This window comes from Cynocephalus volans, chromosome X (assembly GCF_027409185.1).
Source record: "Cynocephalus volans isolate mCynVol1 chromosome X, mCynVol1.pri, whole genome shotgun sequence".
NCBI classification, from domain to species: domain Eukaryota; kingdom Metazoa; phylum Chordata; class Mammalia; order Dermoptera; family Cynocephalidae; genus Cynocephalus; species Cynocephalus volans.
The window spans coordinates 66,191,186-66,205,200 of NC_084478.1; the positions used below are offsets into that span (position 1 = coordinate 66,191,186).

General features: G+C 47.3%; 2 protein-coding genes across 4 annotated transcripts in view; one reads left to right on the top strand and one right to left on the bottom strand.

The window, feature by feature from the left end:
- Nucleotides 1-366: 366 nt before the first annotated feature.
- Nucleotides 367-8,071, bottom strand: APEX2 (apurinic/apyrimidinic endodeoxyribonuclease 2). Its single transcript, XM_063083980.1, has 6 exons — nucleotides 7,865-8,071; nucleotides 6,648-6,731; nucleotides 5,685-5,865; nucleotides 4,994-5,140; nucleotides 4,193-4,262; nucleotides 367-1,587 (listed from the first exon to the last, which is right to left on the bottom strand). Exons 1-6 carry the CDS (start codon nucleotides 8,019-8,021, stop codon nucleotides 664-666), a joined length of 1,563 nt encoding a protein of 520 aa, XP_062940050.1. The 5' UTR covers nucleotides 8,022-8,071; the 3' UTR covers nucleotides 367-663.
- Nucleotides 8,072-9,923: 1,852 nt separating this feature from the next.
- Nucleotides 9,924-14,015, top strand: part of PFKFB1 (6-phosphofructo-2-kinase/fructose-2,6-biphosphatase 1) — a 66,631-nt gene continuing 62,539 nt past the window's right edge. For all 3 annotated transcript variants that reach the window (XM_063083133.1, XM_063083134.1, XM_063083135.1), the window contains exon 1: nucleotides 9,924-10,030. In XM_063083133.1, the coding sequence (XP_062939203.1) occupies nucleotides 9,973-10,030 (58 nt within the window). In that variant the 5' untranslated portion in view covers nucleotides 9,924-9,972. The remainder of the gene's footprint in view (nucleotides 10,031-14,015) is intronic.

Here is a 14,015-nt window from a genome sequence, read left to right on the forward strand (position 1 = left end):
TCCCACCTGCACTTCACTTGGGGCTGGGCCTCCTCCTATCCTCTGCTTTGTTGTGTGCCTCTAGCTGACTTGAACCTGAAAATAAAGAGCAAACTGAAGCATTTGCAGCCCTTTATTTGAAAGAGAACAGACAACTGCATCGGGCTGCAGGCAGTTGGCAAACCCAGTACAGATGCTCTTCAATTTACAATGGGGTTAGTCCTGATAAATCCATTGTAAAGTCAAAAAATCATAAGTTGAACCATCATAAGTTGGGGACCATCTGTACTGAGATAGCTTCTCTGGCTCAACTTTATGGAACACATCCAAATCGTCCACTTAGTGTGGTACACTGAAACAAAGATGCAGACTTTATTTATGCACAAATATATTTCCCAGCAAGGACAGAAGGAGTTTACAATCACAACTTCCTGGAGCAGCTGGTTCCTGCTGACAGGAAGGTGGGAAGTAGGGGGAACTGGGTCACAAGATTAAGGCACAAGAAGCTCACCAGCAAAGAGGAACTAGGCAGAAAGAAGAGCGAGAGAGGCCTTAGAGGAGGAGAAAGGGGAGGAGGGGAAAGAGGAAGAGGAGGAGGAAGCAGCACTGGCAGCTCAGGAGGGGAGCTGGCCTCAGATCACATGTAGGAGTCACCATACCAGACATCCCTAGGCCTCAGTTGGTTCAGCTGGGCCTGCTCCAGAGGAAGAAGTTACAGCGGGAGGAGGGGTCGGTGGGAGGACCCTGGGGCCTGGCACACATGTAGAAGCGGCGGCCCAGGTTGGGTCCTGGCTTCTTCACAGTACGCATCACACACGGCTCCTTGTGTCCCCCACAGAGAGGCGTGGGCAAGGGCCCCCCCAACACAGACTTCCAGAACGAGGTCCATACCTCCTTTTCATCCTTGGTCTCCAAAGCTTTGGCCTGCCCCTCCACCACTTTGGCCATCACCTCTACTTCTAAAGTCTTTGGGGTCACAAGTGCACCTTTTGGGGTCAGTGGCACGCTGGGCAGCTCTGAGTCAGGAGAGGCTTGGAGACGGCTGGAAAAGGGCTGGAAGTAGCTCTTCAGGTTTTTCTGGCCTCTGCTGGAGCCAGCTTGACTTGGCCGAGGTCTGGCTGAGCGCACACAGGCTTTGTTTTTGCGTGTCTGTACCCGGGTTTGACTGCTGAGCTGCAGTGCTGACTGCTCCAAGGCAGGATCTTGTTTGAGAGGAACTAGGAAGCGAAGGATCTTGAGCTGGGTGCCTGCAAACTCGGGAAGGAAGCGGGTGCAAAGAGGAGGGCACTGTTTTGCAGGCACAGAGGACACACTCAAGACTGCACCCACAGGGCAGTGGTCAGAGCCCATCACCTCAGGCAGCAGGAAGGAGGCCTGGAAGGTGTCTATGACCAGGGTCCTGTCACCCAGCACATAGTCAAGCCGGGAGCCATAGTTGAGATGGCGGGCACCAGTGACCACCGACCAGCAGGTGAAGGCCCCCTCCTGCTTTGGTTGGAAGCAGCGATAGCTATCGATGAAGGGCCCTACGTGGGACCCAGCCTGGTACCCCAGGTTACTGATCAAGCAGTCCATCCACTTGCGGCCTGGGTCGTCTTCAAAGCACTCCTAGGGGAAGGAGAGGGGGATGAAGCAAGGTGCCTAGAACTAAAAGGGACTTAAGACTAACTGCTTCATTTTACAAACAAGAAAGTTTGGTTGTCCCAAAGAGGACTACTGTTCAAGGTCACACAGGCCAGAACTAGCAGAGCTGGGATTTGATTTCCACCCTTACTGATTTAAAAGCCCATGCTTGTTTTTCCCTCTGCACTAGGTTGCATTTACCTAGCAGAGGTCCATAAATACCAAAACTGAAAGTACGCTGTTTGCTTAATCAAAGCAATTCTGGGAATTGCTTTTCAAAAGAATGGAAAACAGGAAGTTAAAAGTGGTTGCCTTTAGGGAGTAAGGCTGGGGTTAGGAGTTAGGACGACTGTTGACTTTTCCTTTAAACCTTTTGTCTCATATGTGTCAAAGTCCTCACTGACCATCCCTCCCTCCTGAGCTGAGGAGCTGTCTGAATACTTCCTTTGGCTTTGATCCCCAATCCATCCATTCCACCCATCCATCCACTCATTCTATGCAATAAATGTTCATAGAACACCTATTATGTGCCAGGCATGGTGATAGGGACAAAGTAGGAACCTGATCTAGTCCTGGGGACCAACGAGGCTTCCTTTCGGGAAGAAATCTGGAGCCGAAATGTGAAAGTTGAGCAGGAGTAATCTACATAAAGGATTTTCCAAATTGTGGAAACAGCTGGTGATGGGCCTGTAGAGGGAGGGAGAGGCAGCACACGCAAAAGACTTTAGGGGAGACCAGACTGGGGACCAGAATTCCAGCAGAACACAACCGCTATAGTCCAGGCAAGCAAGAGATGATGGTTGCTTGGACTAGGGTGGTGCCAGAGAAGAAAGAGAAATGAAAATAAGAGATAATTTGGAGCTAGAATCAACACTACTCACTGACCAACTGAATGTGGGAAGAGTGGTAAAGAAAAAGGACAATACTAGTACAAGCCCAGACTTCTAGCTGGAGCAACCAAGGAGATGATGGTGCCATTTAGACAAATGAGAAGACTAGAAGAGCCAGTCTGGTGGGAAGTGGACATGCCCTGCTACTTTGGAAAGACTGTGTTTGTCATCTGAGGTGGTACTATTAGTTCTCTTTTCCTAGAAGGAAGAATGAAGGACTTGAGAGATCTAGAATAACTCTGTACTAAGGAGAGAAGACATAAAGGTATATGATGCTACCACAGGAAGCTGAAAGAACAGACTGAGTGATTGTCTGATGAAGAATGAGGCAGGGAGGGAGTAAAGCCTCACACTTTGTAGCGTTTACCTCCCTCCCCACTACACCATATCACCACCACCATTCTCTCATTATCTCATTTCTGCTCATTTTGCCAGCTGGGAGTCACATCTATGTTTATGTGGCTCTTCTGCAAACTAATCAAGGAGTCTTCCCACAGCCCCTTCTGTGAGCCAAGGCCAGTGCTGACATGGACAGTGCCAGCATAACTTACTAATCCCCTCCAACGTGAGGCAAGCCAAGATGAGAACTGACTTGTAGACTCTAGGGCAGTGGTTCTCAAGCCTAGCTGCACAATAAAGTCACCCCAAGGGCTTTTAAAACATACTATTACCCTGGCCCCACACCCCAAAATTCTGATTTCACTGGTCTGGAGTGGTGCTAAGGTATCAATATTTTTGTTCCAATATGCAGCCAGGGGTTGAGAACCACTGGCCTAGAGGGACTTAGAGGGGAGAGATTCATATAAGAAAAAAGACAGAAGGGAGGGGATATCCACCAATTCTGGGCACAGTTAGAAAAGCAAGAATGAGAACAGCTTTTGCAATGGGCAGAGAGGACACACCTGTCTGGAGTGGATGGAGTATACAGAGATACTGAGGATGGAAATGGAGATGGGGCACAGACCAGATAGAACCTTGAATGCCACGTTCTGTTTTCTCTGCATCACAGGGGCAACAGAGAAGTACTGAAGGTTCATGAGCAGGAAACACTGCATCAAGGAGATGACCAAGGCAATGTGGGATTTAAGGCCCTCAAAATCTTGCCCCCAAAGGACTCTCCAGCCCTACCTTCTGCTACTCACCTCCTTTCCCATGTCACACTCTAACAAAAATGGGAATTGCAGTTCCCCATGCTCACCAGGCAAATTCTCACCTTGAAACCTTGCCCATGCTAGAATGCTTTGCTCTCCCCACCCCAAAGTTTTGTTCTACTCATATTCTTAAGGTTCAGCCATTTTCAGCTGCCTGCCCTGATGTGAACAGGCTCACCTAGGGATCTTGTCTCTGGGCTCCCCTAGCCCCATGGGCTGCCATCTCTGCCTCAGCCCTGAAAACAACACTCTATAATAGGCTGGTTATATGTCCATAGCCCACCACCATACTAAGAACTCCAAGAGGCCAAGAGCTGGATCTAACTGGTAACTGAGTCCCCAGCACCTGGCTCAGGGCCAGGCCAAGGGCAGGGTCAGTAATGTCTATTGAATGAGTGACCAATCCTCAGTACTATAGGAATAGTATTTCAAACTAAGCCCTGCTTTTCCATAAAAGAAGCTGCCCCTGGGCCAAAAAGCCAGCAGTGGTTGGCTGGGTAAACAGAACCTCAGTCAGGAGTGGGGCCAGGGGCATAGAGGGAGCCTTACCAAGTTGACTGCATCCCAGTGGTCAATGGGGCGGTGGGCTGTATTCAGGTCACCCAAAATGATCACATGGCTGAAAAATACAATGTGGGATTGTCAACTGGACATTTAAGAAAGGGAATCAGTAGTCCTGGCCCATATACTTTTTGGGCAAGAGGTCGGAGAGGCCACCTTCCACATTGAGGCTTTCTAGCCAACAGCTACTCATAGCAGCCTACCTCTCCAATCTTACTATGACCTTGCTGCCTTTCACACCTGAGTAATACAATTCTCATCTCCAAAAGTGACATTGTCCCCTGTTTGACATGACCGCCTCACTGATCTCTACCTAATGACATCTTTCTCGTCCTTCAAAGCTGAGCTCAGGTACCACTTCCTCTGGGAACCGTCCCTTGATTACTCTAACCCACCCTCACTTTCTTGTCCCTCCTTGAAACAAGACTTTCTTTTACTCCCAGGCACTTTACCATTTTCATCTCATTTCATCCTTAAAACTATTCAGTGAGGTAGAGATTCATACACTCATTGGACAAAGAGAAAACGGAGGCAGGACTAACATTGGGGCTCACAATGAGTAAGAGGAGGAGCCAGGATAGTTGCTCAGAACCCACATTTGTGTCACCTTACCTTGTCCTCTCAGCTCTTAGGAGAGAAGGACCTATTCCTGTTGGGCATACCAGTGTCTGCAAATAGGTTGTGAAGGAACTCAAAGACAAAGACTCCATATCCCTTCCAATGCCACTTGAAACAGGGCAGGGCACCCAGGACAAGCTTAAGGAAGCCTTGTGCCCAGGCTTGTAGTACCTGCCAGCCGCCAGGAGGGCTTCTGCTCGGATCTGCAGCAAGCGATAGAAGCGCATCTTAAAGGCCAGCCGCTCAGGCTTCCCAGAGTCCGCATGTGGACAGTACACGTTGATTATGGTCAAGATCCTCTCCTTCCCTTCCCATGTGCTGGAGAGAAGAGAAATGCTCCAAAAGGGGTCAGTTTCAAGCCTCTCCTCCCCTCCCCACACCATGTGGCTTCCACTTAATGGTTGTTTGTGGGATGGAAGAGAAAGGGTTAGAGAAACCCAAGTAACCTGGCATGCACAGGACCTAGTGACTGACTACAGGAGAAGCAGGGAGAAGAGCTAGAATTACGCGCAGGTAAACTAGGTGGTGATGTTGCCATTCACAAAGATAGGACACCCACAAAGAGAGCAACTTGGGGCAATGAGTCCAGCACTGGCTAAGTTGCTTTTGAGCTACCTGTGATAATAAAAGAGCTGGACTGCCAGACCAGTCCCCCACTGTAGAGATGGGAACTCAAGGCTTGGAGGAGAATGTGATTTGCTAGGTTCCCGTAGTAAGCAGCCCAGCTAGGACTAGAGTCCAGGAAAAGCAAGTTTGGGAAATTTTCTACAGCGAATGCCTGTTTACAAGGCAAGCTGTACAATGTCCACACTCACAGAGTAGAACCAGCAGCACTAAGTGGCAAGGGGTTATGGGCTATTACCAGATCTTGTGCTGTGTAAGGAGGGCCCGGCCCTCACTATCCAGAGCCCAGAGTTCGTCTTGGGTGAACTCATCCATGTTTCCATAGCAACCCACGTCTCCATTCTGAGTGGCAAGCAGGCCACTAAGGCCTTCTTCAGCAGCCACTGGGGTAGTGTTGTCCTTACAGAAGGTGGCTACACCTGGGAACAGATAGGGTGCTCTGAGCAGGCCCATCAGCCAACAGCCTGTCCCATTCCAATTGTCCCCACACAGGTCACCTTAGTTATCCTCATAAAGTGTGGCTCTTTATTATTTTATGTATTGATAGCCCTCCCAACTCAAGACACATGAATGGCTCCCTAGAGTCTGGGGCAACTCTATTCAAACCCTGGAGTCTCAGTTCTTTCATCTAAAGAAGCCACAGGATAATAACGGTTAATTAAGTCTTGTAAGTGTTTTACATGGATGCATGGTAAGTGCTCAAAAAGTATTAGAAATTATTATTATCACATGTAGTAACTCATTTAATCCTTGTAACAGCCCTAGGAGGTAGGCACTATCCTCATTTTCTAGCTGAGGAACCTGAGGCAGAAAGAGATAAAGTAATTTGCCAGAGGTAAGGTACACAGCTAAGAAGTGAGCCATGAATCAAACCTGGGCAGTCTAGCTCCAGAGTTCACACAATTAACCACCACACTACTACACTTCTGAGGCCCAATAGGATAACTTTATACATAAAAATCATACTTCAAAATGGACCCAAATATCATACTGTACTCCATAAATATATGCAATTATCATGGGTCAATTAAGAAAAAATAAATTAAAAAGGAAAAAAATTATACTTCATATAACTTTATGTGGCTTTAACTCTGTGGACTAAAAGCCTAAATTTCGTATTACCCTCTCATCAAATACTGGAATTCCTTTCCCCCTACCTGCCTCCATCACTAATTTAAAGTCCCCAGAAAGCCCCATTTACCTGAATAGCCACTCCGGTTGCGACTGAAGCTGAAATAGGAGTTATAGCCCTCAACAATAGCCAGGGGTTCTGTCAGCACATCCCCTGGAAAAAAAAATGTAAGATTAAGCCAGAGGTAGAAAACTAGAATCCAGGACACACAAAGGCCTGGAATTACAGTTGTAGACTAATTCATTGCACATATCAGAGCCAGAGGTTGTAGGGAAAATGAAATATCTGTAATTAGAGGAGGAGCTAAAAAGGTGAGAAAAGTCAGGGAGAGAACTAATATCAGAATTAAAGGCAAGGAAGGGAGGAGAGTCTACGGGGTGGGAGGTGGTGGTGATTTAGGCGGAAGGGGTAAAGAATCAGAGCTAAGCCTGGGGGTCTAGGTGATGGGAGGAAGCTGAGGGTGGGGAATTGGAATATGGGAGAGAGAATTGAAAATTTGAGCTGGGAGTGAAAGGTGAGAGAGAGAATTAGGGGATTTGAACTGAGGACGGAGGGAGAAAGAATTAAGGGGTCTGAGAGAGGAATTGAGGGGAGAGGAAATTAGGTCTAAGCTTGAGAGTGGGAGATGAGGTGGGAATGAGGGGCTTCCAGCTGGGGAGGAGAGATGGGGGTAGTAGATAAGGGGAACTGAAGATCTGATATGAAGGTGTGCGAAATAGAAAATCAGAGTCTGAGATATGAGCTGGGGACAGGGATGGAGAATCAGAGAGTCTGACTTGGGAGCAGGAGATGGAGAGTGTATGGGGAGTAAATTCGGGAGACTGACTTGGGGCGGGAGAATGAGTAGGAATTTGAGCGGATATGGGGGTCTCGAGGGGAAGGGAATTAAAGTTCTGCTGAAGAGGGAGATGGAGTAAGAATTAGGGGATCTAGATGTGGTGGAAGATGGGTTTTTTTTGTTTTGTTTTTGTTTTTTATGTGACCGTTAAGGTGATCGCAACCCTTGGCTTGGTGTCGCCCGCACCGCGCTCAGCCAGTGAGCGCACCGGCCATCCCTATATAGGATCCGAACCCGCAGCGGGAGCGCCATTGCGCTCCCAGCGTCGCACTCTCCCGAGTGAGCCACGGAGACGGCCCGGAAGATGGGATTTAAGGGGGAAGGGACTGGGTTTTAGGGGAAGGACTCTAGGATAGGTAAATGAGAAAGTGAAATGAGATGGAGCAGGAGGCAAAAGTTAGCGGGAAAGGGAAAGCATGGTAGGGTTCCTGGATTCCTGAACTCTTACTGGTCACTTTGGTCTCCTGGAGACAGATTATATCGGCATCCAGCTCGTCCAAAATGCGCCCCATGGCCATGGCGGCAGAGTTGCTGGGTTCCTGGTATACCACCCCTTGCAGAGGGCTCCGGAGCCCATTGATGTTCCAGCTCACTATGCGCAACATCTTGGTGAACTGGAATGCCTATCAGCTCACGCCAACCTAGGCGCCAGCGAACCGCTTGCCTCTCCGAAGTCGGCGGGGCCCCGCCTCCTGTGCGCATTTGCGCATGCGTCCTCACGCGTGCCACGACAAGGCCTGACGCACGGGGCGGAGCTTCGAGTCCCTCAGTTCTCACTGGCAAGAGGAAGGATTGGATCGAAACTGAAGGGGGTGGGACGAGTGCCGAGCAGGAAGGGCGAGAGGAAGGTCTCTAGTCGGGCTACTGCTCCTCCGGCCGCACGCTGGCCCGGATATCTGAGTCTGACTGCCGTTCTTCTCTGATCAAAAGTCCCCTTGGTGCTTCCGGTTACTTACAAATGGGATTTCGCTACTTTTTAAGTGGCGCAAACTGAGAGGAACCGCGCAACGGCCGAAGCCCCGCCCCCAGTGCGACAAACCGCCCACCTCAGTACGCGGATGGCTGCGGCGCTTGCGCCCCACGAGTAGCTGACGCTACGTGCTCCCGTTGGGTAGGGGTAAAGGGAACTTCACGGTTGGAGGAGGGAGCAATGTGAACCGCTCTACTGGGATAAGACTTAGGAGGGGGACCTCTGTCTTTATTAGGGCAGGGAGCCAGAGGAGGCTGTCTCAAACTCAGCCTGTAGCCATTATTTGATTTGGGCCTCAGCATCCCTAAGGATGTGGCCAGACACATACTTGCTCTTAGTTGCATTTCTCGGATGAGTAAAATTGAGGCCCAGAGAATTTTAATCTCCAGAGCAGCACTGTCTCCTGGTGCAGCCATGGCTCTTCCGTATACATTATCCTATTTCATTATCAGGACAACCTAGTAAGGGGCTTTGAGGCTAAATAAGAGGTTGAATGAATTCACTTCAGTCTCACAGAAATGATAGAGCAAGGATTCGAACCCTATATTAATCAGATCAAGGACTGCTTTCCTGAACAACTTTTTACTGGCGAAACACTTCACCAGTTAGGTCTTTTCCTCCGGGCCCCCGCAGAACCCTATGGTCCATTCTGTCACAGTAGTTATCATAGTGCATAGCTACCATTGGTTTCTATTTCTGTTGCCACTAGACTGCCAGCAACTTGAGAGCAATATCATGTCTGATTCATCGTGTTAGCCCCATCCCCTAATACTGGACACAGCATATATTAAGAGGCAATAAATATTTGTTGAATGAATGAATGAACAAAGGGCATTAGCAAGAGCATCAATAAATTCATGGCTTGTTTTTGAGAGCACAAAAACAGAAATAATAGACATGCCCATTGTCCACAGAAAAGCATAACTTCGCATCCTTAGATTCCTCACACAGAAGTGCAGCATATTTTTTTCCCCAAAATTCCACAGCCTTAGAGCCATCATCCTCAATGGCTACAGAAAAGACCCAGTGAACTGCTTTTCCTCTGGGAGGACTTAAAGGTTAACTACCAGTTGTTGCCATCAGAAAATAGCTCTGTAATTTAAAAAAAAAAAAATTGTGCCTTGAAATTTTTCATGCTTTGGGGGTTATTGACTTAGGACTGAGTCCCAAGAATGGGATAACTAGGATAAAGGAAGTGAACATTTTTATTGGTCTTGTTTCACATTGCCAAATTGCTTTCCAGTAAGGGATTGTGCCCATTTACACTGAAGACCGATCTGAAACTCAGCCCCAATGAAATCCAGATCTTGCCTGTCTCCATAGCTGGTTTTAATTTCCCCATTCAGCAGTGCCTTGTTAATATTAGTTCTGACCTTTGGGGCAAGGTGAACACATGGTTGGACCAATGAGAAAAGGCTCTGGGTGACTCAGGAACTTCTTTGGCAACTACAACAGCTGATATTTCAACAGAGCACACATACATCCCCCTTAATAAGGGTACTTCCTCAGCCTTCCCAGGGAAACAACGAATGCCACCACGCTCGCTCTTTGATGACACCCTCTGTACCTGCTTTCAGAGTTTGTACATGCAAGAGAACTGTGTCGGAAAATTAGCAATGGAAGAAAAAACCTTTAGGAGAACAGGTAGGTGAGAAAGAAGAAAAAGTAGACAGGAGTTATACAAATACAAATCCATTCTTCAGGCTCTCTGGAAGTTTTCTTTGCATAGGTGGTCAGTTGACATGTGCATTACAGGGTGTGGGAGAGTTGGGGAAAAGACAATATCTAATCTATCTATCTGTATATTTCTTTATCTATTCTGACCTGCCTTTGTTAGACACTGGCCCAAAGGGCAATTCCCTAGCACCTTTGGAAGATTCTCCGACTTGGTCTAGTCTAGTTTTAAATGTACTGAGTGATAGATATTGTATCTCTTACCTCCCCACTGGTGTATAAAGTAGGGTTGATTTGCTGTGGCACTTTTAACAAGCTCTCTAGCTTCTCTGGGCATCAATACCCACCTCAGTAAAATGGAAATCGAAGTCCCTAGCCTACTCTCTGAGAGCTGTCTGAACATCAAGAGGGTTAGGAGGACGAGAAACAAAACTCTTTGGAAACATTTCAGGACTTCTATGCCCTGTCTAAGATTCGAGATCCTGATTTTTCTGTAGCCTCCACAGACAATATCACCCACAACCCTCCAGCTGCTCTTCTCCCTGAGTGACTATGGTCTGTGGAGAGCCACTCCTAGGGCCAGGATGCAATGAGCTTTGGGGCCTGGGCATGGGGCAGAAAATAGTGGGGGGTTGGTGGGCCAGGGCAGTGGCTGAGAAGGAAGTGGATCCTAGGTTGCTGCCACAGAAGGCCTGATCCTCATATGCATGCACCCAGCCAGTAAGCATAGGGCCAATCTCCCTTCAGCCCCCTAACCCCCACAAATGCATTCACATCCACACACTCCAAGAATTACTAATAGGGAGACTCCATTTATGATTTTATTACCCATCAGTACTGTCTTGATGCTGCTTTAAATAGGATTTCCCCACACACCTCATACTTTGGGATTGGTATCAGGATCTGTGGGCCTTGGGAAGTCACATTGTGTGTTTTTCTTCCCGACAGATAGCCCCATTTTAGAATTTGTGGCTCAGCTCCTGGTCTTGAGGGAGTATCTGATACTAAGTGAAGCCTTTCTCTGCAACCAATTCATTGGGCCTTGTCAGAGGGGACTTTGTTCTTTTATTTATTCTGCTCTGCCCCATTCAAGGTTGAGAAACCTTTCTAGATACCACTTTCTACTTCAGACCACGTTAGTTCCCCCATCCAGTTCCCTGCATAACCCTCTGTTATAACATTTACCTTGTTGAACTGGGATTACTTGTCCATACATTCATCTCATCTAGGATAGAGAGATGTAGACTGTACAAACACTCATTGAGCAAGTGTCTCCTCTGTGCCGGGGCCTGAGCTGGACACTGGAAACAGATCACACATCACTGAGATCCAGTCCCCGTCCTCAAGGAGCTCATAGTCCAGTGGGGAAGCAGACTAGTAAAACACTGGTGGATACTTGCTCAGATAGATAGGAGCATATGGGCAATAGGAGAACCAAAGACAAAGCCTGTTGCAAGGATACAGAGGAGGTGAACATTGAACCAGGTCTTGAAGAGTAAGTCAGATTTCACTGAGAATGGAGGCATTCCAAGCTGAGCAAAGGCCCAGAGACAGGAAAGTATGTGATGTGTTTTGGGGCCCACTAAGTCAACTGGAGCAGTTTGAGCATGGGGGTCTAAGGATAGACATTGTTAAACATGGCAGGTTGGGGTTTGATCTAGAAGATCCTTGAATGGCAGGCTGAGACCTTTCCATAAAGCTTGTTTTGTTCTGCTTCTGGGATCAGAATTGGTAACAGTGGTGAGGAGTCTCATAGCTAGTTCCCAGGCAGTTTTTCATTGGGTTTTCAAGCCTGGACCCCAGGTTTACCCTTTCAGATCTTGTCAAAAGCCCACAAGCCTTCTATCTCAGATTTCCTGCTGCTAAAATTACCTTTCTGACTCTTGCCAGGGTCATGAGAACAAAACTGTAAACATAGAAGTGTTCATGTGACCAGCTAGTTTACTTTGGATAAGCCACTTTCCCTCCCCAGACCTCAGTTTTCCTGTGAGGCTAGTGAAGATGTTTGTAAGGATCAAATAGGATAAAGGATATGTTGTTGCTTTGTGGGTTATGGAAAACATACACGAAAAGGGTTGTCATTAAGATTGCTAGCATTAACAGAGTTATACCAGTTAGATTTATTAGGATAAGAGAGTTGTTATCTCTTCCAAAATCTAGTTCTGAGACTAGAAGCTCCGAGCTAATCTGAAAGACCACATTCTTAGATCAAACCAGCTTGATCAATTAACCAAAGAAAAGTCCTGGACTGGAAGAAATTAGGTTCCCAGTGTTCTATTCCTGACTTGGCCACTGATTTGCTCAATGACCTTAGGAAAATATTTCCCCTCTCTAGGCCTCAGTTTTCTTATCTGAAAGGGTGAGATGAAATGGTCTCTAGGAGGCTTCTCAACTTTAACATAAGTCTTTACACAAAGCCAGAAAAGTAAAAATAAATTTATCTTTCTAATTGATTCACCGGAGCTCTTTATATATTATAATGTTAACCCTTTGCCATGATATCATAAGTTTCCTTTGCTGAGTGTTTCCTGTATGCTCAACATTACATTCGAAGTTGCAGATTAGTCAAAGAGGTGTTAGATTATTTACTTCACAAAGGGAATAAGTGTTAAGTACTAGACATTTGGTATTTCACAGGTCTCTTTACATGTATTAACACATTGATCTTCAACAACCCTAAGGGGGTAGGTACTCCGATTTTTCCCTTGTTCCAGATGAAAAAACTGAGGCACTGAAAAGTTCAGTCTTCTGCCCAGTGTCTCATAGCCAGTAAGGGGCAGAGGTGGGATTGCATTCAGGTATTATGTCTCCAGAGGCCACTGTGATCCACTGCCTTGGTAGATTCATTTAGAAAGGGGGGCTCTGGAATGTATTGAAAGTCTGGTATGATTTATACACAGCAACAGGAGGGAATCTAACCCTTGTGTAGGCTAGGGCTCTGAGAATGCATTTTAGGGAACTTCTTAAAAGGCAAAGTGGAACTGAGAGCATTTGAGGGCACAGACTGGAGATTTATATCCCCAACAGATTACCCTTGTGTAGCCCAACTCAGTGGAAGAAAGGTGAGCTTCCTCGTAGCCAATCACTGGAGGTTCATCAAGGGGGTGTGAAGGCTGCAAAAGCATGAAATAAGAGCACACTTGGACATCTTCCTGGCAAGCTGTGAAGTTACATGAGTTCTACACATAAAAACCTCAGAGCAACGGGGGTGGGTGGGGAGAGATGCAAATGGAAAAGAGTCACCTGGGTGGAATGGCTCTGGCCTATGGATTTGTCCTACTCTGAGGCCACTGCTCCTTGTTCCCCACCCTCTCTCTACCGCAGCCTCTACCATCCCCTACTAAGCCTCTATACCAATGGCTTGGAATGAGGAACTTTAGCCAGGTTTTGCATCAGATCACGATGCTGCTCTCTCTAGGACATCTGATGGCAGCCGGCAGCCACGTGGACAGTGCTTACCATCTGTCCACCCAGCAATGGCTGCTGTGCTCACTCCTCTTCCCCACGTGTCAGGTTTACTCTGATTTATTTAGTCTTGGCTGGAGAGAGTATAAAGATGATCAGATAGTGCCCATCTCTTCAAGAGTGCCCCAGGCAGCACACTTTAGGAGGAAGAGGCCCTGCAGCAGGGAAGGCAGCAGAATCCAGGGGAAATGCCATTTTTGGTGGAGGTTGCAGTGAACCAGTGAACCTTCTTCTTCCACTTTGGGCCTTTGATTGCTAGTTCAAAACACTACCTTTTCCAGTAGGGACTTTGTGTGTGTACTTGGGAACCTTGCATTTCTGATATGAATCTCTGTTTCTGGGCTGGAACTTGACCTTCTATTTAGGACTGTTTTTTTTTTTTTTTTCTTTTCAAAGCTATGAAAGCTAATGAAACCTACCACCGTCACCTGTGCCTCCCCACCCCACACAGGATGTAAGCACATGATCTTTGGTCTTTTATTTGCATACT